At 42.9% G+C, this 27,500-nt stretch overlaps 2 protein-coding genes across 2 annotated transcripts; both read left to right on the top strand.

The window, feature by feature from the left end:
* Positions 1 to 764: 764 nt before the first annotated feature.
* LOC143301376 (uncharacterized) lies at positions 765 to 9,581 on the top strand. Its single transcript, XM_076615619.1, has 4 exons — positions 765 to 833; positions 2,006 to 2,180; positions 5,119 to 5,236; positions 8,813 to 9,581. The coding sequence occupies exons 2-4, from the start codon at positions 2,047 to 2,049 to the stop codon at positions 9,092 to 9,094; spliced, it is 534 nt and encodes a 177-aa protein (XP_076471734.1). The 5' UTR covers positions 765 to 833; positions 2,006 to 2,046; the 3' UTR covers positions 9,095 to 9,581.
* Positions 9,160 to 11,173, top strand: LOC143301572 (uncharacterized). Its single transcript, XM_076615954.1, has 2 exons — positions 9,160 to 9,415; positions 9,510 to 11,173. The coding sequence occupies exons 1-2, from the start codon at positions 9,160 to 9,162 to the stop codon at positions 10,913 to 10,915; spliced, it is 1,662 nt and encodes a 553-aa protein (XP_076472069.1). The 3' UTR covers positions 10,916 to 11,173.
* The last annotated feature ends 16,327 nt before the right edge of the window (positions 11,174 to 27,500 follow it).

The raw sequence follows: 27,500 nt of genomic DNA on the forward strand, positions 1-27,500 counted from the left end.
AAAGGGGGCGTGGGGGGGTGGATGGTCGGGGGAAGAGACAAGTGTAATACGTTCTGTGAGTGTACGCGTGCGCGTTTGTAAGCAAGTACACGTGTGCGTGTGTATGTCCGTGCGTGCGTGCGTGTGTGTTTGTGTGTGTCACTATATGCGTGTGCGCGCGCGCGCGTGTTTGTGTGTGTGTGTGTGTGTGTGTGTGTGTGTGTGTGTGTGTGTGTGTGTGTGTGTGTGTGTGTGTGTTGAAACTGACGTATGTGTGTAAGTACCAATGCCAATGTGTCTAAAGATTTTTTTTTACAAACACCTGGCGCTCTCGCTCTATCTGTCTTTCTGTCTGTCTCTCTCTGTGTCTCTCTCTGTGTCTCTGTGTGTGTCTCTGTCTGTCTCTGGTAAGACTGAGTCATCTCTGCTCACACACACACACACACACACACACACACACACACATATGTGATAAGAAACTCTGAGCTGGACAGTACAAAGTCTTCAGAGAAGATAAGATTGATAATTAAAAAAAACCAACTCTGACAAACAAGTTAAAATTTGTATAATATATATTATATTGATCAGTAGCCTGAACTAATCCACTGACATCGAAAGCTTAAACACAAAGCATTTAAATTGCATGTGGGTGGGTCAGTAATATAAGGGGGTTAAACCGTATTTCTAGCAGATGCATGGAAAACAAGAGTTGTCTTCCCAATCTGTTGCTTTCGCACTCAGCAGAAATCGGTAAGAGTGAATTCCCTTGTTGTTTTCAGTGGGCTGTCGTGTCGAGTGAGTAGTTTCAGTTTGTCTCGCTTCCCGTAATAATTTCAACAGGTCTGCCTTTGGAGGTGAGGTTTTCGGGAATGGTTGCATGCACAGCTTAAATATTTGATTATAAAGACTCTTTTGTGCATGATAATGAAATATGTGGTTTGCAGTTATTAAAAATGATGCTGACAGTCAAGGGCGCTGCATTGATTATTTGATAAGTGTTCAGCAGAAGCAGAAAGGATTGGTAGCTAATCCACAGTAAAGTTCTTCTCCTTCTTCTTTCCCTTGACTACCGCCTTCATCATTGTGAAGATTCTGTAGACTATAAGTTAAAATGTGTGGAACAACCTGCCCGAAACAGCTATGGCAGCAGACACCTTGGACACCTTTAAATCTAGGGTGCCCCCCCCCCCCCAGTCAGTAGATAATTAGATAATAGGTCCCTTACCCAACCCTCCTCCTCCCCACCCCCTCTCTTACCCGAATACTTTTGTTTTTTTAAATTTATTTTTGGGGCCCTGCAGTCTTAGATCAGCAAGGGACCGGCTAGCTCGGAAGGGCGAAAAGTGAAGTGATAGTAGCCTGCCGGAGAACCCACTTAGAGTAGGACTAGGTTTTCATCCTCACTAATAGGTCTGTTGCTTTCTGTAGTTTGTTTTTCTTTCATTGCAACCCAACAAAAACAGCGTAAAAATCATATTGATGATTGTGGCCGTCAACGCAGTGAAAGTGAAAGTAGTGGGGTTTTTATATTAGCTTAATTTGCAGTATATAGTCTCTCGGATTTTTGGGAAACTTATAGATGCACCTTACAAAAAAAAAAAAAAAAAAAAAAAAAAAGTTTCAGTGGGATGTGCGCTCAGTCATTCTGGCTCTGCGACAAAGCAGCAATGTTGTTGACAGGGACCGTGTTGGTTTTAGTTGAGCAGGGACAAAACAAGCTGTGGAGCGTTTGGACGGCCCTGTCTTTGTTTCATAAAATAGCTTGGTATAATTTGGTCAAGGTGCCACGCCAAGCTGTTACATGTGAAAACAACTTAGAAGAGAAAAAGAAAGTTAAGAAGTTTGAGGAATGGTCGAGTTGATTCTTGAAACTGAATGTATAAAGTATCAGTTGTTGGTGCTTGTTTTATTTTGAGGTGACTTGACTTGACTTGACTTGACTTCATTTATTGTCATAAAATCCTGAAGGATTAATAGACACAACAAAGTTGTTAACTCTGTTACTGAATGACACTTTTGTGCACAGACATTTGGCAGAGGAGACTACCATTGTACCAGCCAGTCGGCATGGAATCACTGGAATGGCTGGAGATACGCACCACCCTCAGCCTCATCTTGTCCACGGCATGGTGCTGGCAGCAGGTGGCTCGACAGCTCCACCTTGTGGACAGTTGGGCAATGGTGGTGTTTCTTTTGCAACAGTAAGTCTGCTACAGATGTTCCGTGAATTTGTGAATGTTATCTAGAGCTGCAATACAGCATGCATGATAATGTCAGTCACTCAGTGATATAAATTTCTGGTATCAGGCAGATGGATCCTTGATTTAGTGAATGTTATCTGGGGCTGCAGTATAGCATGCTTAATAATGTCAGTGACATAAATTGCTGGTATCACTATCACATTTTTTTAATTTTATTTTTTTTAAAGATTCCTGTGGATAATTTTCTTTCAGTTTTTTGGGGGGCAGTTTTGTTAACATTAAAATTCACATGTAACTCAGTAATAGTTAATTTAATTCTAAAATAGTATTCTCCACAGATAAACATCATTACATGTTGTTACAGTCATCCACTACTTAGTATTTTTGACTCACTTGTGTAAACAAAGTGAGTCTATGTTTTAACCCGGTGTTCGGTTGTCTGTGTGTGTGTGTCTGTGTCTGTGTGTGTGTGTCCGTGGTAAACTTTAACATTGACATTTTCTCTACAAATACTTTGTCAGTTGACACCAAATTAGGCATAAAAATAGGAAAAATTCAGTTCTTTCCAGTCATCTTGTTTAAAACAATATTGCACCTCTGGGATGGGCACAAAAAAATAATGAAGCCTAATTATATGCAAACTGCATTTACTGTTATATTTATATTTTTTGTATTCTCTAAACTTGGCACTTTGATCTGATATTCTGACCCAACAACGAGCAGTCATTATTATCATTTTTGGTTCAAACAGGAACTTCTTTTGCTAAGCATGGAAGTTTTATTTATTTTGCAAACGTTTCGTGCAGATAGTAAAGAAGGGAAATTACTCTGTAATTAATGCTGGGGGACTTAATTTGCTTTAAACTGATCTTTCTCATCTTAAACATTACATTTTGAAATTATACTCAATACAAAAAAAGCTTGTGTGTTTTACTCTGTCACAAGTGAGTCTTGAAGGCCTTGCCTCTCTTGTTTTCATGTGTAACTAGTAATATTTATTATCATTTTTATCAGATGATATTCTCTAGACATTGATCATCATATGTTAATTATTACAGTGATTTATTTCTGTTATTACTAAGCATTGTTTTATATATGTAACTAAGTCATATTTATTATCATCATTAAATGTTATTCTCCATAGACATACATCATGCATTACTAAGCATTGTTATTCATAGGAAGACTAAGTAAATTTGACTATCATTGTTATTAATATTATTCTCCGCAGAGATACATCAGTACATGTTACATTCATTCATTACAAAGCATTGTTTTCATAATAAATCCTTTTCTCAGTCGGAGACCAAGCTGTATGTGCTTTACAAACTCAGGGTCATTTGCACATAAGGCTGTCTACCTGGGTAAATCTGATTGACGGCTGCATCTGGGTGCTTATCATTTATTTCCTGTGTCATTCAATCAGATTTCAGGCACGCATCCGTGCACACTCAGACAGACATGTAACATTTTATGTGTATGACTGTTTTGTATATTTACCCCACCATGTGTGATGTAGGCAGCTATACTCTGTTTTACGGGGGTGTGCATGCTGGGTATGTTCTTTTTTATCATTACCCACCAAACGCTGACATGGATTACAGGATCTTTAACATGTGTATTTGATGATCTGTGTGTGTTTTCACACATTTCAAGTTGGTTCAGGCACTGGCAGGTCTGCAGATGTTGACCTGGGAGATCAGAAAAAAATCTCCACCAGGCCACGTTACCGAGATTAGAACCCAAGACCCTAAGATTGAAAGTCCAGCGCTTTAACCACTCGGCTGTTGTGCCCGTCTGAAAGAATGGTTCACATAGCCGCTTCACCATTGGTGCTGTATGCAGTCTTTGGCTGGGACCATTTTTGTTCACACCCCTGACCCTTCAGTAGAAGATACTGAGGTGCTGAGTGGTTATGAAATAGCTGTGCACTTTCCATCTCCTGGTTCTGGGTTCAAATCCCATTGGGTTGTGCACTGGCAGTCTGATCTGCAATGTTTTTTGCCTGTATTGCCTTTTTTTTTTTTTTTTTAATTTTTTTTTTTTTTTTTTTTTTTGGTGTGGCTTGTTTGTATTATTTTTATCCATTTCCATGAATTTTTGGAATCTGTGATTGACAGAAATGATCATTTAAAATTTTGAAAAACTTTTTGAGTGAAAAGATTGAAGTAGTGATTGGTTTTTGTTTTATTTATTTACCCTCGACTTGAAGCAGATGCTAACATGAGGACAGAGTCTTGAGATGGCCTTAGTGGTCGGCGAGGCTCAAAACACTTTGATTTGATTTGCGGATGAAGTTAGTGGAAGGTCTTACGTCCTCAGCACAGCCAAGTTGTATTTGCTTTGCTTTAGGAGCTTACAATACACACAAAACAATACACAAACTTTATTGTCTATACTTTGGTACAGAGATTTTCTTTTTGGCAGCAGCACATGTCCAACATAAGAAGAAAACAACAAACAAATAGAATGAATAAAATGAATAGAAAATAAAAAGATAAATGGCACCAAATGGAAATAGCTATATACAGATTACTGAAATTTACGTGCCTCTCCATTTCAGTCAGCCAAACTGCATTGCACATCTACACACACACACACACACACACACACACACACACACACACACACACCACGCGCACACACCACGCGCACACACACGCACACATACTCTGTCTCATCCCCTCTCCCTCTGTCTCTCTCTTCACAAGAAATGCAACTACAAAGATCAGTGGTTAAGGGTAATGTCATGGACTATGTTATTAAGTTATTTTTTCATATGTGTTTTTTTGGGTTTTTTTTTTTTAGTTTTTGTTGTTGTGCATGTGTTTTTGTTTTTTAGTTGAGCAGTCCTGATAAGGCGGTGTGGGGTTGGTTGGACTGTGACTAAGCAACAGTGTCAGAGTGAAAAGTGACGTGGTCTCTGTGTGTGTGACAGCTATGACAAAACCTGCACCACCCCCATGCCTCGGACCTCTTTCTGCTCGGCCTGTGGCAGTCCTCGGGACCAGTTCTGTGCCTCCTGCTTTCCACTGGCTCCCAAACTTCATCAGCAGGTAAGTCATGACCTGGTGGCATGTTAGTACATATTGTCTTGTCTTGTCTTGTCTTGTCTTGTCTTGTCTTGTCTTGTATTGCATTAGGAGGAAGGTGGCAGAATGGTTAAAACACTCAGCTGCCAATTTTGAGAGAAGCTGTGAAGGTGTGGGTTCGAATCCCACTCTCGCCCTTTCTCTCAAGGTTGACTGGAAAATCAAATTGAGCATCTAGTCATTCGGATGAGACGATAAACTGAGGTCCGGCGTGCAGCACGCGCTTGGCACACTGGGAAAAAAAAACAAAACCCATGGCAACAAAAGTGTTGTCCTCTGGCAAAAGATCTGTTGCAGAAGTTCAGTTTGATCAGTACACAAATATATAAGCATGCACTCAAGGCCTGACTAAGAGCGTTGGGTTACGCTGCTGGTCAGGCATCTGCCTAGCAGATGTGGTGCAGTGTATATGGATTTGTCTGAACGCAGGTGACATCTCCTTGAGAGACTGAAACTGTATTGCATTAATTTGTATTGTATTGCTCTTAGTCGCCACAGGTTTCTCTGTGCGAAATTCAGGCTCCCCTGGGGGGAATCACCTTGCTACAGTACATTGTCACCTTGTTCTTTTTTCTGCCTGTAGGTGTGTTTGTTTTCCTATGAAAGTGGGTTTTTTTTTTCCATTTTGCTACAGAATTAAGCTGCGGCTTCGTTTTTCGTGCGCTAAGAGCATGCTATAGATGGGACCTAAGATTATCTATATCATGTACATTGACAGGAACCAGTTTTGGTATTATAGTATTGACCGGAAGACATAGAGGAGACCACCCTTAAAAAACGAAAAGATAAAAAAAACAACTGAACCATTTCAGGGTATCATCTCATCCGAATGACTAGCATCCACACCACCAGTTAAGGGGGAGAAAATATTGCCGAATATTGGATTCGATCCCATGCGCTCAGGTTCCCTTGCTTCCTTGATAGACGCGTTACCGCTGTGTGAACTCTTCACGTGTGGTTCTGCTCTGTGGTGCTTTACTTCTGTTGTGGAGAAGTTGGAATGATTTCTGTCAACCTTCACTGTACATTGTGTGTCTTCCAGAGCAAACCCTTTTTTTTTTTTTTTTTTTTTTTTCCAGGTTAACTTTCAGATTTCCTCAGATTCTAAATTGGGAATTCTTTTTTTCTATTAGCAGGACTGATAAGTAATTAAGAAAAAAAAAGAAGCCAGTGAGATAGTTAGAAATTCAAAACATGAATTCAGTAACTAGTTTCTTGTAGATAAATTGCTAGCTAGAAGTTAGAATGACATGATTCACAACATGAATTCAGTAGTCTGTTTCTTGTAGACAAACTTGATGTTGTAGAGGAGTAGAGGATCCAACAGACTGATGACAGCACAAAGTAGAGGATCCCAGCAGACTGATATAACAGCACAAAGTAGAGGATCCCAGCAGACTGATATAACAGCACAGAATAGAGGATCCCAGCAGACTGATATAACAGCACAGTGTAGAGGATCCCAGCAGACTGACAGCACAAAGTAGATGATCCCAGCAGACTGACAGCACAAAGTAGAGGATCCCAGCAGACTGATATAACAGCACAAAGTAGAGGATCCCAGCAGACTGATATAACAGCACAGAATAGAGGATCCCAGCAGACTGATATAACAGCACAAAGTAGAGGATCCAACAGACTGATGACAGCACAAAGTAGAGGATCCCAGCAGACTGATATAACAGCACAAAGTAGAGGATCCCAGCAGACTGATATAACAGCACAAAGTAGATGATCCCAGCAGACTGACAGCACAAAGTAGAGGATCCCAGCAGACTGATATAACAGCACAAAGTAGAGGATCCCAGCAGACTGATATAACAGCACAAAGTGGAGGATCCCAGCAGACTGATATAACAGCACAAAGTGGAAGATCCCAGCAGACTGATATAACAGCACAAAGTAGAGGATCCCAGCAGACTGATATAACAGCACAAAGTACAGGATCCTAGCAGACTGATATAACAGCACAAAGTAGAGGATCCCAGCAGACTGATATAACAGCACAAAGTAGAGGATCCCAGCAGACTAACAGCACAAAGTAGAGGATCCCAGCAGACTGATATAACAGCACAAAGTAGAGGATCCCAGCAGACTGATATATCAGCACAAAGTAGAGGATCCCAGCAGACTGACAGCACAAAGTAGAGGATCCCAGCAGACTGACAGCACAGAGTAGAGGATCCAAGCAGACTGATAACAGCACAAAGTAGAGGATCCTAGCAGACTGATGACAGCACAAAGTAGAGGATCCCAGCAGACTGATATAACAGCACAAAGTAGAGGATCCCAGCAGACTAACAGCACAAAGTAGAGGATCCCAGCAGACTGATATAACAGCACAAAGTAGAGGATCCCAGCAGACTAACAGCACAAAGTAGAGGATCCCAGCAGACTGATATAACAGCACAAAGTAGACGATCCCAGAGGACTGATATAACAGCACAGAGTAGAGGATCCCAGCAGACTAACAGCACAAAGTAGAGGATCCCAGCAGACTGACAGCACAAAGTAGAGGATCCCAGCAGACTGACAGCACAGAGTAGAGGATCCCAGCAGACTGATAACAGCACAAAGTAGAGGATCCTAGCATACTGATGACAGCACAAAGTAGAGGATCCCAGCAGACTGATAACAGCACAAAGTAGATGATCCTAGCAGACTGATGACAGCACAAAGTAGAGGATCCCAGCAGACTGACAGCACAGAGTAGAGGATCCCAGCAGACTGATAGCACAAAGTAGAGGATCCCAGCAGACTGATAGCACAAAGTAGAGAATCCCAGCAGACTGACAGCACAGAGTAGAGGATCCAAGCAGACGGAAAAAACAGCACAAAGTAGAGGATCCCAGCAGACTGATAGCACAAAGTAGAGGATCCCAGCAGACTGATATAACAGCACAAAGTAGAGGATCCCAACAGACTGATGACAGCACAAAGTAGAGGATCCCAGCAGACTGACAGCACAAAGTAGAGGATCCCAGCAGACTGATAGCAGTACAGAGTAGAGGATCCCAGCAGACTAACAGCACAAAGTAGAGGATCCCAGCAGACTGACAGCACAAAGTAGAGGATCCCAGCAGACTGATAACAGCACAAAGTAGAGGATCCCAGCAGACTGACAGCACAAAGTGAAAGTTGGTGAGTTTGGAGCAGGGTTCTGGCAATGTTGCTGGATTTTGACGTGTCAGCAATACACACACACAAATTACACACACACACACACACACACACACTCACACTCACACTCACACTCTTACACACACAGACACAGACACACAGACATGCACGGATGCAGAGCAAACGTCTTACACTCACGCTGTCCATCAAACATTGGACGTCTCCTGTGGCAGTAAAGTAGCTCCTGTAGTTAATTTTTTGTATGTTCTCAGTTCTATGATGGCCAGGACGATTGACACTAAAGTTTGAATGGCAAAAATGCTTTCATTACAACGTGATGGTTCCTATGGAAATTCTGCGTGCATTGAAAGGACGTTGAGAGAGCAGCACACCAATGTTATGTTCTGTTGTCTGTTGCAGGCTGACAGCAGTCCATCAGCAGGGTACGGCACAGGCCGCAGTGAAGCCAGTCACTCCCACGCCGGTCTCCGCTCCAACCTAGGCGGCCAGAGCAGCAACCGTGTGGGATCAGAAAACTCTTTGGAAGGGCCGGCAGATGCAGAAGAAACAGCAGCAGCCAGCGAAAGCTTCGATAACCATGCAGCTGATTTCGACGATGCCACCGATGACGAGTACTACACAAGAGAAACGGTGAAAACGAGAACAGACAGAAGACGAAAACGGGTCAGGGCTGGAGCCTAAACAGGAGAAGAAAGAGGAGGTGGAAACGGATGTGAATCTTCACCTGCAGCATTTGTTCACAGGTGATGTTCGACCCTGACCAGCTGGTGGCGCACACACAGACGCACACTGACCGCATGCCCCACGAGTGTCGATGGTGCCACGCCAGGTTCTTCCAGCCGCACGTCCTGGCCAAACACACAGCGCTTATGCACACTGTGCCTCAGAGAAGGAGGGGAAAAGCTTGTGCCACCAGAGAATCGTCATCGTTACAAGGTGTTGCTAAGAGCTTTGGACCGGTTGAATCAGGCATGGGGAAAATGTTTCGAGATGTGTTGACTTGTATGGGTCACGAAAATGGTGCACAAACCGGGCAGCGGCAGCTGAAATGTTCATCCCAAGACACGCTTGGATCAGCAAAAAGATCAACATTCAGGGCAGCAGCAAGCGAACATCATCCCACCACTAGACACTGAAGGGGACAGGACTGACGACAGCGGACACAGTTTGAGGTGCGGTCAGTGCAGAAGAGAGTTCCATCAGAAGCACCACCTGGACCGACACAGGCTGACCCACACGGGGGATAGACGGTTTGGGTGTCAGCAGTGTGGAGCTGCCTTCGCTCAGCTGAGCGGCCTGGTGGTGCACACGCACTCCCACTACCGCCACAAGCCCTTCCTGTGTGGGAAGTGCCATAAGTCCTTCACCACGCTGTCCTACCTGGCCAGGCATGTGTGTAAAGGGGACAGCGCTGGCTGTGTGTCGTGCGGGCAGGCCTTTAGCTCCCGCAGTCTGCTGGCTCTCCACTGCTGCACTGCGGCAACGGTGGACGTCCTCCCCAAAAGGGAGGACATGGATGGAGTCGATGATCAACCGTGCAGTGAAGGAACGGACGGTCAGAAGCCTGGTGATGAAAGAAACAGGGGCAGTCACTTTGAAAGAAAACGGGGAAGTTCCATCCCAAAGGACCAGAGGATGCCCGCGGAAGGACGTAAAAGTGAAAGTGAACGATCAGAGGAAAGCGCCCCCACACACCAGGCAGTGTCCGCGAGTCAAGTAGCGGGGAGGACGGAGGAAAGTCACCCCCACTGCTGTGGATTCTGCGGGGCGCGCTTCATGTTCCGGAACCACCTGGCACTGCACCAGCAGGTGCACACAGGTGAGAAGGCCTTCAGGTGCTCACAGTGCCCCGAGTCGTTCCGCACCATGACGCGCCTGGCCACCCACCTGCGAACCCACAGCGCCGGCCGGCGGGAGTTCCCCCGTCAGTACTGCGGCAAGATCCTGAGGAGTCTGTACACCCTGAAGGAACACCTGCGCTCCCACACGGGAGAGAAACCGTTCAGGTGCGACGTTTGTGGCAGCGCCTTCACCCTGAACAGCACCTACAAAGCTCACCTGCGGACGCACACGGGCGACCGCCCCTATCTGTGCCCGCACTGCGGCAAGTCCTTCGTGCGTTCCAGCAACCTGAGCGTCCACATCCGTGCCTGCACCGGGGAGCGGCCCTACACGTGCACACAGTGCGGCAAGTCTTTCTCCGACGTGGGCTACTTCAAGAAGCATGTGGACAACCACGCGGGCATCCGGCCGTACAAGTGTGAGCACTGCGGGAAGGCCTTCTCCCAGTCGACCAGTCTGAAGTGGCACGTGCGCGTCCACACTGGGGAGAAGCCCCACAAGTGCTCCCAGTGCCCCATGGCCTTTGCCATCCCCAGCAGTCTGACGGAGCACATGAGGAAGCACACGGGGGACAAGCCCTTCAAGTGCTCAGTGTGCGGCAAAGGTTTCGCAAAGTCTTCCAACCGCCTGGCCCACTTCCGCACCCACAACAAGACGTGAGGAACGACAAGACACATATCCTGGATATGGCTTCTCATAATGGTTGCAATACCGCCTCCCTTCCTAACTTGTCTAGGGAAGGATTTCAGTTTGTACCCTTGCGGCGTAAGCTGCGCTATATATGATTCGTCTCCCTGCTCATACAACCAGGTCTCAGTCAGTATGGCGATGTCAAAAGCATGGTCAACAATCACATCGTGAATAAAAGCGGCCTTCTGTCTGCATGACTGAACGTTCACACACATCAGTTTTAGATATGACGGGTGAAGGGTAAATCAGCTGACTGTAGATTCTTCACGAGGATTAAATGAATGACTAAAAGAGTTTACTCTCACCTTATGAATCATGTGTGGTTCGGGATTTGAAATATTGGTTCTACCTTGAACGACACATATTATTTTCCTTTTCTGTACTCCCCCCTGACAAGATCGTTTTTTTACGGAGGAGGTTGCAGCCAGTGTTCAAGTCTTTGAGACGTCGTATCACATCCTGAGATAGAAGAGTGTGTGTGTGCTGTCCCAGTGTAAGCAAATGGTGCCGAGTGTACTTGCATGGCGAGGCGCGTGCAGTGTTGATGTTTTGCACTGAACACTGTGCGTGTTGGCCATACTCCAGCAATGGCGGACGGCGATAGGAAACTGAAGCCCAGAGCAAAAATGTCCAAACGAACAGTTTAAAAGCACATGGAACAGGATAAAAACCACCACATTAAAGGTATATCCATCACCAAGTAGTCTGATAGATATAAACACGATTTAAAACGCAGGGAATAAAACAGTCACTAAAAACTTGAGAGAGCAAAAGAGCCTGCCTGTCAGGTGCCGATGTGATGGAAGGTTTTATTCTCCTTTTGAGAGCTGCAACACCCACATCCACTTGAACGTACACAAGTGCTCTTGTCCGTGTAATACCGTTTTTACCCCACCATACAGGCAGCCACACTCTGTTTTGGGGTGTGTGCATGCAGAGTATGTTCTTGTTTCCGTAACCCACGGAACACTGACATGGATGACAGGATCTTTAACATGCGTATTTGACCTTCTGTTTGCGATTACACATGAAGGGGGTTCAGGCACAAGCAGGTCTGCACATATGTTGGGAGGTCGGAAAAATCTCCACCCTTTGCCCACCAGGCGCTGTAACCGAGATTCAAACCCGGGACCCTCAGATTGAAAGTCCAGCGCTTTAACCACTCGACTGTTGCGCCCCTCAGTCGGTTGTTTTTGATTTGTACTGTCAGCGTTTTAAGTCAATGCAGTTCAAATTTTGTGTGTGTGTTTCTCTGAACAAGAGCTCTCTTTCCCGTTGGGTCATGCTGCTGTCAGGCATCCTCCTAGCAGATGTGGTGTTGCCTGTATGGATTTGCCCAAACGCTGTGATGCCTCCTTGAGAAACTGAAACTGAACAGGAGAAAATGTAGTCCGGTTTTCCCCTGAATAGACTATTTCATAGAGTGAATATAGTTATCAGTTATATCTAGTCTTTTCTTTTCCTGTCCCTTGAAAAAGAATAAATGAAGTCAATTATTTATTTATGTCAGGTGTAAATGTAGTTATTTTGTTTCCGGAACAGGAGTGAATGTGGTCTTCCCCCCCCAGCAGGTGTAAATGTGATCTCAAAGTGTTTTCTTGAATTTTACATACAGAGTATGTGATTATAAGAATTACAGTAATTGGTATAGAAATGATTTATATGCTGAAGAATGCATATATTTTTCAAGAGTATTTACATTATGAAACGTAATTTGCTTAAGTTTATATTTTGTGTTCCTTTTTTTGTAACAACCCCCCCCCCCCCTTTTTTTTTTTTTTTTTTAGAGCAAGTCTTGACATACTTTTTTTTTTCTTTTCCACATTCTTTGATGTATTATCGTTGCTGTTTTGCTCTGGCGATAAGGTAGTGAACTTGTAGACACTGGGTTGGGCACTTGCTGTCCATTTGAAGTATTTTTCTTTGGCTTTTATGCATTTTTTTTTATATTTTAATTTTTTTAATGATTTTTTTTTTTAATCTGGGGATCAGCGCAGCCTAGTCATATTTGCCTTGAGGAGCTTAATGGTTAAGAAAATGTCGTGAGCTGTGTTTTGTAGGTTGTCTTTTTTTATTTTTTTTTATTGATGTGACAGTTTTGTTATTCATGTGGTTGAATGTTTATATATGTATGTATGTGATGCGGCATGCGAAAATCCGGCTAAAGTCGGAATTAATCATTTTTGACATTTATGTACTTTCAGAAAGTTTAAAAATCACAGATTAATATACAAAAAACATAACTCATCTATCAAAGGTTTTTTTTGATCATTTTTTTCAAAGTTCATATGCCTGAAAAGAAATGGAGAAATCGGCTCATGACTAAAAACATGCATTTATCTGCTTGTAACTTTAGAACACGAATTATGTTCAGATTTAGGTAAACTATAAATTTCAAAATGAAAAAAGTAGTGGAGAATTCCTATTTTGTTTCTGTACAAAATTGAGGATGGCGAGTGGAGGAGTGACCTAATGCCATGAGACAGCAGTCAACAGTGACAGTGAATGTTCAAATGAGAGAAAAGCTGCATTTATGTATCCTGTAATGCTGACGAAACTTTGGGTTTAGATCTCCGATCAAAATAATGTTTACAAACTGTAGTCATTAAGTGCATTGCCACTTGAAGTGATGGCTTAGAGGTAACGCGTCCGCACAGGAAGCGAGAGAATCTGAGCACGCTGGTTCGAATCACGGCTCAACCGCCGGTATTTTCTCCCCCTTCACGAGACCTTGAGTGGTGGTCAGGACGCTAGTCATTCGGATGAGACGATAAACCGAGGTCCCGTGTGCAGCATGCACTTAGCGCACGTAAAAGAACCTACGGCAACAAAATGGTTGTTCCTGGCAAAATTCTGTTGAAAAATCCACGTCAATAGGAAAAACAAATAAAACTGCACGCAGGAAAAAATACAAAAAAAAAAAAAAAATGGGTGGCGCTGTCAGTGTAGCGACGCGCTCTCCCTGGGGAGAGCAGCCCGAATTTCACACAGAGAAATCTGTTGTGATAAAAAGAGAAATCCAAATACAAATACAAATCATCAGCTGACGTAATTTCAGAAAAGCCTGGAGTCAAATGCAGCGAACATTGCAACTTAAGTGACGAATGTGTGCAGTAGTACCAACAGTGCATGCACCTGAAAATATTACAGTTATTAGTTTCATGCTTAACTACTTGCCGACAGCAAAAATAAGATTTCAAAGATGGGAAAAAAATTTAAATCTTGTTTTTCATTATTTTGACCCTAATGACTTGTGCGTAGCAAAGAACAGCTGGCTGTGACTTTATCCAGGTTTTTGCGTGTTGCGTCACATATAGTTGGTCAGTCCTGATTGGCCCTGTGCAGAAGGCTGGACTGTAATCTGTCCAGTCTTGTTGGCTTGTCAGTGTTTATTTTGTGCTACATATGTTCATTGGTTGATTTTTGTTTTGACTGTTGTGAGTTTGCACCTTTCTGATGACAACTTGATGAGGGGCGGGTTGTATGAGGAAACTCAGCAGTGCAAAGTGTGCTAATAGTTCCTGACTATACAGAATTCCATATGCTTTAGAAAATACTTAACTCTAAACGAACTTAGCACTGCAAAGATCGCTTCATGCAGCCTGGCCAAGGTCCTTACTATGTTTTCTTTTTTTTTTTGCACCTATGATATGATGCGATGTGCCTGTTGGCATTTGTTTTTGTATGATGGTTACCGTACAGACTTCACAAACAGTTCAGGACCATTCTTGAAAAACTTGAGATATTGAAGAAGAAAAAAAAGAATTCCCCCTTTAAAAAGAATTACGATTTGAATTAAGCAGGCTACCTATGGTCTTCCACTAGCCTCTCATTGAAGAAACGTATGGCCGTTTCAGCCAAAATGTTTACAGCCACTATTTGGTTAAAAAGCCATGGCTGTGGTGTTTTGTTTTTTTTTCCACTATTTAAAAAAAAATGTAAGTGCATATACAAGAAAGCGCCACTGGTTTTTGTTGTGTTTTTTTTTAAGGAAATTCAGCATTTCTTTATATAGATAAGATATTCTTATCTTTTTGTGAACTCTGAAAATGTTTGCCCCTTGCTTATATGATGGACGAAAGTACATCATCATGGGGCAAAAGCTCACCAACAATGTTTGACAAAGTTGTTGGCCCACGATTTCCTGCTATCCCATGTTTTCTTTCACTTTATGGTAAAGCATAAGATTGTGAAAACGTGTTGGGGGAACCCCCACACTTTCTGATCGAGAGAAAACGTGGGATTGCAAGAAATCATGGACGAATGGTAGTGCTTCAGTGGGAGTACGTGCTTGGGGTAAAATTAATGCCAGTGTTTCATGGACTTAGCATTTTTGGTGAGCTTTTTGTTATCCCATGGTGATGTGTTTTTGTCCTTTTGATGTGAGATCCTGCTTTTTCACAGGACAGTGTGGAAAAAATAAATGGAACACTGAATGTATGTGGTGGACTGTCTTTGTTGTAATTAAAATAAGGAAAAAAATTTTCTAGGGGGAGGAACAGTGAAATCGTAAAGTTGGACTTAGTATATATTTGCGATCACCCTTCCTCCCCCTTTAAAAAAAAAAAATTCATCAAACAATACAAACCATGTTTATATTTTTTTTTTTATTCATATTAAATGATATATAAAGAACAAGCATTGCATTTTCAACAATTCAATATCAAAATTTGATTTTTAAAAAAGGGGGAGGAAGGCGCATTCCTGTATATACTAAGTCCAACTTTACGAAATGGCCGTTCCTCCCCCTAGTAAATGTCAATTCTGAACCTTACCAATTCAACTGGAGTGTCGTCCCCTATTCCTCAATCAACCAAGGCAGTGAGATGAAGCAGCCCCCTACCTATGTTCAGTGGTGGTACAGGTGCTAGTCCTTTCCTCATGGAGAATAGGTATTGCATGTTAATGTTCCACTGAAAGTGAGTGACCCCCAACCTGTCGATCTTTAATCTCACAAATAATCAGATGAGGACCACTGATTCTTGCACCTTCAATGACAACTGAAGAGTCCACCCACCCTCAAATAGTTTTTCCACACTTGTCAGACACCTAGTGTGAAGGACTAGCACCCGTACCACCACTGAACATAAATGGTGCAAACTACCCACAGAATGGGCTCCAAGCACCTCCCATGGAACAGTGCACAGTGGCATTCAGTAACAGCACTTTAAAAAAAAAAAAAAAAAACCATGTCCCATCCATCACTGTGGTCACTTCCATTCAGTCTGTATGTGGCCAGACTCACTAGGATGGGGTGTTGGGGAGCAGTCATTGGAGGGGCGTGGTGGCGGAGGCTGGTCTATAAGCAACAATTAACATGGAGTCATGAGTCCGAGCAATTACTGTCCCCAGTGAAAGGGGGCATAGCAATAACCCCCCACACACACACACACACTCCCTGTATGTTGAATCAGAATAGGCGCGACTGAACACCACAGAAGTGACTTGGCAGCAGCAGTGGACTGCTGGCACTGTGTGTCGAATATCCATAGTTCTGTGGACTGCTGGCACTGTGTGCCGAATATCCATAGTTCTGTGGACTGCTGGCACTGTGTGCCGAATATCCATAGTTCTGTGGACTGCTGGCACTGTGTGCCGAATATCCATAGTTCTGTGGACTACTGGCACTGTGTGCCGAATATCCATAGTTCTGTGGACTGCTGGCACTGTGTGCCGAATATCCATAGTTCTGTGGACTACTGGCACTGTGTGCCGAATATCCATAGTTCTGTGGACTGCTGGCACTGTGTGCCGAATATCCATAGTTCTGTGGACTGCTGGCACTGTGTGCCGAATATCCATAGTTCTGTGGACTGCTGGCGCTGTGTGCCGAAAATATCCATAGTTCTGTGGACTGCTGGCGCTGTGTGCCGAATATCCATAGTTCTGTGGACTGCTGGCGCTGTGTGCCGAATATCCATAGTTCTGTGGACTACTGGCACTGTGTGCCGAATATCCATAGTTCTGTGGACTGCTGGCGCTGTGTGTCGAATATCCATAGTTCTGTGGACTGCTGGCACTGTGTCCTGTAGAATATCCGATAGTTCTGTGGACTCTGGCACTTTAGAAAATAGATAGTTCTCTGTGGACTACTGGCACTCTATTAGAAAATAATAGTTTCTGTGGACCTGGCACTTATTCAGAAATCGATAGTTCTCTGTGGACCATGGCACTGGCACTCTGTTAGAAAATCGATAGTTCTCTGTGGACCACTGGCACTCTATTAGAAAATAGATAGTTCTCTGTGGACCTCTGGCACTCTATTAGAAAATCGATAGTTCTCTGTGGACCACTGGCACTCTATCAGAAAATCGATAGTTCTCTGTGGACCACTGGCACTCTATTAGAAAATCGATAGTTCTCTGTGGACCACTGGCACTGGCACTCTATTAGAAAATCGATAGTTCTCTGTGGACCACTGGCACTGGCACTCTATTAGAAAATCGATAGTTCTATGTGGAGCACTGGTACTGCAGCAGCACATCGTCAGTAGCAGTGGTGATGTCTGTTGCTGCCTTTCCTCCTGCAGGTCAACACTTCTGGCACGTCACCTGGCACGTCACCTGGCACGTCACCTGGCACATCGTCAGCTCCTGTTGTTGTCCCCTTCAGGTGTGGTCACTGCGGCTTTCCCGTAGTTGTAGAACTGGGAAGCTGTGGTCAGCTGAGGACTGTCGTCCTCTCTTGATGGACCTCCCTGGTTCTGTGGCTGCAGTCCCCCTGTCACATCAGTAAAATCACACTGACCACTTTCTCCTTCCTCATGAACACTAATAATGATAATGATATTATCATCATTATTACATATGAATTAAAATTTGTAAAGCGTTGAATCTTATGCAGAGACAAATCAAAGCGCTTACGCACCAGTCATTCACACAAACAAGCATAATTCTATTTCACAAAGAATGACTAAACATAAAAAAAAGAATACATACGTGTCAGAACAAAACTGGGGGAACTGAAGAGAAGGAAGAGGCAGGGGAAGGGAGGGGGGGGGTGGCTATTTTGGAAAGAGCTGGGTTTTAAGGCCAGACTTGGAAAGAGCTGAGTGCAGAGACCTGACGAAGAGAAAGAGGAAGTTCATTCCAAATGCAAGGTCCAGAGACAGAGAAAGAGCGGCAGCAATATGTCGTCTCACAATGCTAACTTGTGGTTTCCAAGTTCTGTGTGCTGAAGTGCTGGACAAATTGATACTGTATTTGTAGGCAAAGTCCATAAATATCCTTCAAATTAAAACAAACAAAAAAACTTCAGCAAACCAATGATGATTGTGCTGATCCTGCAACTGTTCATTAATCACTGCTTAAAGTGATAGAGCTGGTTTCCCAGAAGCAACTTAGTAACCAAGTAATTCCGTGTATTTTTTAACTTACTCTAAATACAGGTTGGATAATTTAAAAGAACTGATTTCATACCAAGGCAAGACGAGAAGTTTATTTCATATACCCCACTGGGGGCACTGAAATATATCACACAAAAACATTGTGCAAGACAATTTAAATTTATCTGAACTGTCAGCATTGAAATCTACCATTAAAAAAAAAAACATTGTGCAAGGCAATCTAAATTCATCTGATCTTTCAGCATTGAAATCTACCACACAAAGAATAGTGCACTTTGCCTGCAAAGTCACAAAAAACCTGTCCCGTTTGGCTTAAACCATTTCAAACAAGGGTTGACTTTCCTTGTCTGTATCCCTTATAAAGTGGAGTGATGGCCTAGAGGTAACGCGTCCGCCTAGGAAGCGAGAGAATCTGAGCGCGCTGGTTCGAATCACGGCTCAGCCGCCGATATTTTCTCCCCCTCCACTAGACCTTGAGTGGTGGTCTGGACGCTAGTCATTCGGATGAGACGATAAACCGAGGTCCCGTGTGCAGCACGCACTTAGCGCACGTAAAAGAACCCACGGCAATAAAAGGGTTGTTCCTGGCAAAATTCTGTAGAAAAATCCACGTCAATAGGAAAAAACAAATAAATCTGCACGCAGAAAAAATACCAAAAAATGGGTGGTGCTGTAGTATAGCGACGCGCTCTCCCTGGGGAGAGCAGCCCGAATTTCACACAGATAAATCTGTTGTGATAAAAAGAAATACAAAAAGAAGAAAAAAAAAAAGAAGATGCATTAAGTCACACGTTTGCAGGCACCAAACTATGCTCCCCCCAAAACAAGCTGCAGTTCGAAGATGAAATCAGAAGATAACAGGCGACGAACCCGAAGGACAAGAGAAGACAGATTTCAGTTTCAGTTTCAGTAGCTCAAGGAGGCGTCACTGCGTTCGGACAAATCCATATACGCTACACCACATCTGCCAAGCAGATGCCTGACCAGCAGCGTAACCCAACGCGCTTAGTCAGGCCTTGAGAAAAAAAAGAAAAAAAAGGTGAATAAATAATAGATAAGCTTACATAAATAAATAAATAAATAAATAATTATAATATAAAAAAGGTAGTAGTAATGATAATTAAAAAAATAATAATAAATAAATAAATAAGACAACAATGATGATAAGTAAGCAAATAAATGTAAAACATGAAGACACACATTCACACATACACCCACACATGCATAACAGATATGCACCAAACATGCAGTTTCACAGATATGAAAGCACAGTCAAATACATATAAACGTACATGAGCTCCAACACACACACCACATTACTCTGCACCTCCTCTACCCCCCTCCTCCACACACTCATTTCTAGTCTATGTATCGCAGCTTCCACGGCACGCACACACACACACACACACACACACACACACACACACACACACACAGATGAACACAATGACCGAAAACAAGAGGAGAAATCCCACAGACATACAGAAACATACAACAGCAAAAAGTCAGCATATAATCATTAACAGACAAGAATGGACATAACCAAATACAAGGTACATAACAGACACAACAAAATAAGGATGATCTCAGTACAGACCAGTCATCCCTGATGACGAAAATGTCTGATTTCCCTTTTTTTTTAAATAATAATAAAAACGAGGTCTTTTTCTTTTTCTTTTTTTCTTATTTATTTCAGTCTGCTTATCAGAATTTCTTACATTCGTTAAAGGTATAATACCATATGGCATGAGACACTAGTTAAAACAAAAGTCACCATATGGCATGAGACACAAACTAAAACGTTATTATATGGCATGAGATGAAAACTAAAAAAAAACAGCAACAAAAAACAACGTTACTTTATCGCATGAGGCACTGAAAAGTTACCATATGGCATGAGACGCAATCTAAAACAAAAGTCACCATATGGCATGAGGCACCGAAAATTCACCATATGGCATGAGACGCAAACTAACACAAAATTCACCATATGGCATGAGATGCAAACTAACACAAAAGTCACCATATGGCATGGGACGCAAACTAAAACAAAGTCACCATATGGCATGAGACGCAAACTAAAACAAAGTCACCATATGGCATGGGATGCAAACTAAAACAAAGTCACCATATGGCATGGGATGCAAACTAAAACAAAGTCACCAAATGGCATGATATGCAAACTAACACAAAATTCACCATATGGCATGAGATGCAAACTAAAACAAAATTCACCATACGGCATGGGATGCAAACTAACACAAAAGTCACCATATGGCATGAGACGCAAACTAACACAAAATTCACCATATGGCATGGGACGCAAACTAAAACAAAGTCACCATATGGCATGAGACGCAAACTAACACAAAATTCACCATATGGCATGGGATGCAAACTAAAACAAAGTCACCATATGGCATGAGACGCAAACTAACACAAAATTCACCATATGGCATGAGACGCAAACTAACACAAAAGTCACCATATGGCATGGGACGCAAACTAACACAAAAGTCACCATATGGCATGAGACGCAAACTAACACAAAATTCACCATATGGCATGGGATGCAAACTAACACAAAAGTCACCATATGGCATGAGATGCAAACTAAAACAAAGTCACCATATGGCATGGGACGCAAACTAAAACAAAGTCACCATATGGCATGGGACGCAAACTAAAACAAAAGTCACCATATGGCATGGGACGCAAACTAAAACAAAGTCACCATATGGCATGAGACGCAAACTAAAACAAAGTCACCATATGGCAGTGGACGCAAACTAAAACAAAGTCACCATATGGCAGGGGACGCAAACTAACACAAAAGTCACCATATGGCATGGGACGCAAACTAAAACAAAGTCACTATATGGCATGGGACGCAAACTAAAATAAAAGTCACCATATGGCAGGGGACGCAAACTAAAACAAAGTCACCATATGGCATGGGACGCAAACTAAAATAAAAGTCACCATATGGCATGGGACGCAAACTAACACAAAAGTCACCATATGGCATGGGACGCAAACTAAAACAAAGTCACTATATGGCATGGGACGCAAACTAAAATAAAAGTCACCATATGGCATGAGGCACTAAAAAGTTTGTTTGTTTTTGTTTGTTTGTTGTTTTGTTTTGTTTTTTGTTGTTGTTTGTTTTTTTTGTTGTTGCTGTTGTTGTTTTTTTGTTTTGTTTTTTGCTGCCCCATCATCTGCACCGTTTCAGTGGCATTACTCCCACGCCGCTCATTTAGATTATCCCATACACGGCCACATCCGGGTTCGTCCGTCGCAGTCCCAGCGTCAGCAGTCCACAGGGAGCCATCGATGATAGGTCGCCAGGAGGCCACACACCAGAGGAGACCCTGCACTGCTGCTGAGTCACTTCGGTGGTGTTCAGTGGTGCCTGTTCTATTTAACGTACTTAGGACACCACCTACTAAGCCCCCTACTGACGACAATAATGGCTTAGTCGCGGAGCCAGACTGAGTGAGCGTCCCTCACAGAGTGGAGACCGCCACCACGTCCCTCAAACAACAGCCCCCCATGAATCTACCGACACTGACAACATTGACAGGACTCACCCCAAGCACGGAAGTGGAGGGGCATCGAAACTGAGGTCACCATGAGAGCAGGGCATGAAAGGCCACAGACTTTGAGACTGTTTTGTTTATATTGATGATGATGGAGGAGGAGGATGACGATGACGATGTTGCTATGGAGGTCCATTTTGGTTTGGGACTGCGTGACAAGGCTGTACTCTACGCTTCCTGTCATAATGATATCCCGGCGTTAACCAGGCCCGAGAGATACAGACACTTGTAGTGTTGGTCAGGTAATTAGAGCAACACACCCAAAGACGCATCCTTGAAGTGGATGACACTCGACTGTGTGGTCCCAGTCTCCCCATTTAAGCCCACAGCACACTCAACTCTGGGTAGGAGCCGGCCACGGGCCGAAAAACCCACCTCCGCTGGGATTCGAACCCGCGTCTTCCCAGCCGTCAGTCCGCGACGCTTACCACTTCGCCACGGCGGCTGGTCGAGGCACTAAAAAGTTACCTCATGGGATGAGAAGCGACAGCAAAAAACTATTCCTTACGGCATGAGACAAGTTTAAAAGATACCCAATGGCATGAAACACAAGTTAAAACAAAAGTTATACCATGCAGCATGAGGCCAGTTAGAGGCAGTTAAAACAGAGTGATGTCGCCAGGCACTGCTTCTTTTTCTTCCTCTTCTTCTTTGTTCGTGGGCTGCAACTCCCACGTTCACTCGTATGCACACGAGTGGGCTTTTACGTGTATGACCGTTTTTACCCCGCCATGTAGGCAGCCATACTCCGCTTTCGGGGGGTGTGCATGCTGGGTACGTTCTTGTTTCCATAACCCACCGAACGCTGGCATGGATTACAGGATCTTTAACGTGCGTATTTGATCTTCTGCTTGCATATACACACGAAGGGGGTTCAGGCACTAGCAGGACTGCACATATGTTGACCAGGCACTAATTTAAAGTAGTGCATCATGAAACAGAACCTTATGTCAAGATGGAACAAACCTGACTGTGAAGGACACTGGTGTATCCTGGTAAGGAACCTGGTCTGTTGTTTCAAACTTGGTCCCCAGGCAAACTGGACATCCGTCAGTCAGCATCCCTCCTGCAGTTGTCAGCTTGAAACGGGAAAGACAGGTCTGAGAGAGTATGTGTGTGTGTGTGTCTACGCGCCAGTACATGGATTTTTTTGATTTTTTTATTTACTTACTTCTTTTTACTAACTTTATTTCACAGGGATGGTAACAAAGCACCGAGATGTTTTACGGACTGTTTAATTCTTCTTCTTTAAAAAATAAAATAATAAAATGAATAAATAATAAATTCTAATAAAGAAACCAACGTAATTCTGATATGCTTTAGAAGTTATTTGCCTTCTTCTTTGCAATTTTCTCTTGAAAATAAAAGTTTAGTAATACATGATCAGCAGCAGAATATGAATCATTTGTGACAATATCTGCAGTATTTCAGACCAAATTTGATCCAGCAATGATTATATTAAAATTTAAAAAAAGGTGAGAAAAGAAATCAATCCAAATATTTGAATAATGTTTTGTTTCTGAACTCTGTCAAGACTTCACACACACACACGCACGCACACACACACACACACTGACACACACACACCTAAATCAAAATGCTGTAAAAACGTTTTGTTTCTACCTCCTCTTGCAGTGACCAAACCATTGAAAAGAGCGGGGATATCTTAAGACTAAAGAAAGTAACAGAGCAGCCTGCCCGAAATTCACACAGAGAAATCTGTTATGAGAAACATACATCGACACAACGCAACGCAAACAATACAATACTATGCAATACAACACAACTGAACTCTTGTCAGATTCCCCAACATATACTACAGGTGTATATGGCCTAGAGGTAACGCGTCCGCCTAGGAAGCGAGAGAATCTGAGCGCGCTGGTTCGAATCACGGCTCAGCCGCCGATATTTTCTCCCCCTCCAATAGACCTTGAGTTGGTGGTCTGGACGCTAGTCATTCGGATGAGACGATAAACCGAGGTCCTGTGTGCAGCATGCACTTAGCGCACATGTTAATGTGTCGAGGTACTGAAGTATGATACTAATTATGTGAATTTGTCGAGGTACTGAAGTATGATACTAATGTAACTTCACCTCTGGTAATGGGAAGGCAGGAAAATGTTATCTTTCTCCTTTCAAATCTTTTATATTTTCAAACCGGATGACGGCAGTTTCTCTGCTGTAAAAAACAAACAAACAAACAAAACAAAACAAAACCATGTAATGTGTATGTAGTATTGTACGAAAACAGAAAACCACCCAACGTCTGATGCAGTATTAGTTTTGATTTTAAAACAACACATTTTAAAGTTTAGTGGGTGTAATACAGTCCAAGCAAATTCTTCAACCTGTTCAAAACCACAGAACACAAGAGGAAAACAGACGGAAATTCGTCGCGCAAAATTGCCTTTCTGAGGCAACGAATAAAAAAATAAATAAATAAAACGAATGGATGACAACCACATCATGAACAGAAACAGTTTCCCTTACCTCTGACAGCGCTGTTTACCAACGGCGGAGCTGAATTACTGAACAACCGGATCACAACTTTCAAAACGTTGGTCTTGTATTTTCACCACAGCTGGCGAATAGTGGAACTGTATTTGACGAATTTTCGGCTTGCAGACTACTTCTTCTTCTCCTTCCATTAATGTTCAGCGGTCATAACTTTGACCATTGTTAACATTTTTGCAAGTGCAAGTGCAAGTGTGTGCTCTTAGTCGGAATTTCGTACTCATAGTCCTTATCCATAAGCCATTAATCATTAGTTGGAAAGAAAAGAAAAGGACCTAGTGTGTGTGTGTGGGGGGGGGGGGGGGGTGTGTGGGGGGGGGGGTGGGGGGGTGTCTACTGTGCCTGGAGGGCCCTCAATGCCCTCAAGCAGAAGGCGTTGCAGGAGGGGGCCTCGACAACATCAGCTGGGAGGGAGTTCCAGTCGACAACAGTCCTTGGAAAGAAAGAATACTTTCTGTAGTCAGTACGACATAGGATTCTTTGTAGTTGTTGGTTGTGGTTGCTGTGACGACCACTTTGAGGCTGCCGCTTGAGGTCGGCGAAGGAGACGCAAGCTTGGTCGTTGAGGATCTTGTGGAGCATTGCGAGTCTGGCGCAGCGACGTCGTTGTTGGAGCACGGGCCATTCAAGAAGCGTCAGCATGTCTGTAACACTGGAAGTGTTGCGGTAGCGGTTGGTGACGAATCTGGCTGCCCTTCGCTAGACCTTCTCAAGGGTTGTGATGAGCTTGTCGGAGTTTGGGTCCCACACAGTGCAGGCATACTCCACAACTGGACGAACCATTGCTTTGTAGGCCAGCTCTTGACTTGAGGTCAACGTTTCAACCAAGGACTAGTTTTGTAATTTCATTGCAGTTGGAAAACGCGGTTGGTCAAAGAGAAATTCAAATTTCGTCACACATTGATAAAACACCAGCCATTTTACTCGGGAAACTTTGACATGTTGAACTGCCCAAGTTGATGACACCGTGCTCAGTGCGTGAGGATACTTGCACGTGATTATCGGACCGGAAACACGTGGCTGGATCAGTGCACTGTGCAGGCTTCAATCAACTGGGGTACAGGCGCCTGCACCGCCTGCACTGCACAAAGGCGCCTGAATTGAAAACGTTTTATTGTGTTTACTGGCTGTTGGTGTCTTTGGGTTTTTTGTTGTTGTTTTTTTGTTTTGTTTTGTTGTGTTTTTCTCTTTCTTTTTCTCTTTTTTTTCCTTTCTTTTTAACAATCGACTAAACTGTGAGTTGTGGAACAAGACACACATTGATAGGAAGTGACATTATGAGGTTATTTCATTACTTTTTTTGTAGAAGAAAGAAACCGAACGTATTGAACAGCAACAGGTTTGCCCTTTTCCCCCTCCGCTGGGAGAATTTACAGCTTCACGCCTTCGATGAAATAAACATTCTAGACACGCTGGGCGGCATTTTCTGTGAAAAACAACAACAACAAAAAACTTAACAAAGCTGTTTTGCAAAAACAACAAAACTTAACAAAGCTGTTTTGCAAAAACAAAAAAACTTAACAAAGCTGTTTTGCAACAACAACAAAAACTTAACAAAGCTGTTTTGCAACAACAACAAAACTTAACAAAGCTGTTTTGCAACAACAACAACAAAAACTTAACAAAGTTGTTTTGCAACAACAACAAATACTTAACAAAGCTGTTTTGCAAAAACAAAAAAAAACTTAACAAAGCTGTTTTGCAACAACAACAACAAAAACTTAACAAAGCTGTTTTGCAACAACAACAAAACTTAACAAAGCTGTTTTGAAAATCATGCAGGGAAACTGGCATTCTTTAATTACATGTACACACACACACACACACACACACACACACACACACACACACAGTCAAAACATAGGGGACAATACTTGTTGCACTGTACTGGAGGTCAGATTGCCGTGGATTGCTCCCCTTGTGCAAACTTGCGACCAAGGAATTGTTGTGCATCAATTTTCATGCTTTCGTTTTGTATCCGTGGTGGTTTTGTTGATGTTGTTGTTTTTGCTTAGGCATATATCTATCTTTCTATCTATCTATCTATCTATCTATCTATCTATCTAATCTCTCTTTCTCTCTCTCTCACACCCACATATTCACACACACACACACACACACACACACACTCACACACACACACATATATATATATATATATATATATATATATATTCACACACACACACACACACACACACACACACACACCCCATTGAACTGCCACACGCACACACTTTCAGGTGATCGAGTGAGAGGCAAGCCGACAGTGATAAACTTACACTAACAACACAGCGCAACCAGCTGCGGACACAATACCACATCTTTCTGATTCGCTCCAACACCCATTCAGTCCAATCCCGAACGTGGCGCGTTAGTGTCAGCTCTGTGCTCCGTGTATCAGTGTCCACGCGGGCCTTCAGGGAGTGTGTGCACGAGCACTTTAGAATTGAAAGAGACAAGTGACGGCAGAGTTTGTGGCAGAGGACTATCAGCACCATTGGTTTCACCTGTGTGCTGAAGTGTCTGTCAAACGGTAACTGACAGGTATGTCAATTTCTTTCTCTGTGTGTGCTGGCCGCCCTAACGTTCAACCAGTCAATAAGAGCCTAGGTTTTGGATTGTTTTTTTTTTCAAAGGCAAACCTTAAATTAAAGAACATAATTATTTCGTAGCGACTGTTAAATGTTAAATGACTGATAAATGTGCAGTTTATAAGTTTTAAGATAAAATTATACATTTGCTATATGTACTTACACTGCCCCTTTTTATCCTTATTTCTGGTATGTCCTAAATTTATTCGGTTTTTTTTTTGTGTGTGTGTTGTTGTTTTTTTAAGAAAAAAGACAAATGAAAGTGACTGCTTAACACCTTGTACATGCGAACTGAATAAAAACAAGTTTTTAGAAATATATATATTTGAGTTTTGGTTGTTGTTGTTGTTGTTTTCAGCAAAATTCGTTGTTCTTGTAAATGTCATTAACTCATACATAGCACGTTCACATTTGTTTGAAATCAAAATCACTTTTGAAAAAAAGTAACCTTGGTAATGTTGAAAATATGTATACATGCGGTTTTTCCAGCGGCATACTTG

Source organism: Babylonia areolata, chromosome 27 (genome assembly GCF_041734735.1).
Source record: "Babylonia areolata isolate BAREFJ2019XMU chromosome 27, ASM4173473v1, whole genome shotgun sequence".
In the NCBI taxonomy this organism is placed as follows: domain Eukaryota; kingdom Metazoa; phylum Mollusca; class Gastropoda; order Neogastropoda; family Buccinidae; genus Babylonia; species Babylonia areolata.

Excerpts from the sequence above, each read along its gene's own strand:
- LOC143301376 (XM_076615619.1), top strand. The coding sequence starts at position 2,047 with ATGGAATCACTGGAATGGCTGGAGATACGCACCACCCTCAGCCTCATC. Across the intron at positions 2,181-5,118 it reads GTGGTGTTTCTTTTGCAACA|CTATGACAAAACCTGCACCA; the intron begins GTAAGTCTGCTA and ends TGTGTGTGACAG. Across the intron at positions 5,237-8,812 it reads CTCCCAAACTTCATCAGCAG|GCTGACAGCAGTCCATCAGC; the intron begins GTAAGTCATGAC and ends TGTCTGTTGCAG.
- LOC143301572 (XM_076615954.1), top strand. The coding sequence starts at position 9,160 with ATGTTCGACCCTGACCAGCTGGTGGCGCACACACAGACGCACACTGAC. Across the intron at positions 9,416-9,509 it reads GTTTCGAGATGTGTTGACTT|GGCAGCAGCAAGCGAACATC; the intron begins GTATGGGTCACG and ends ATCAACATTCAG.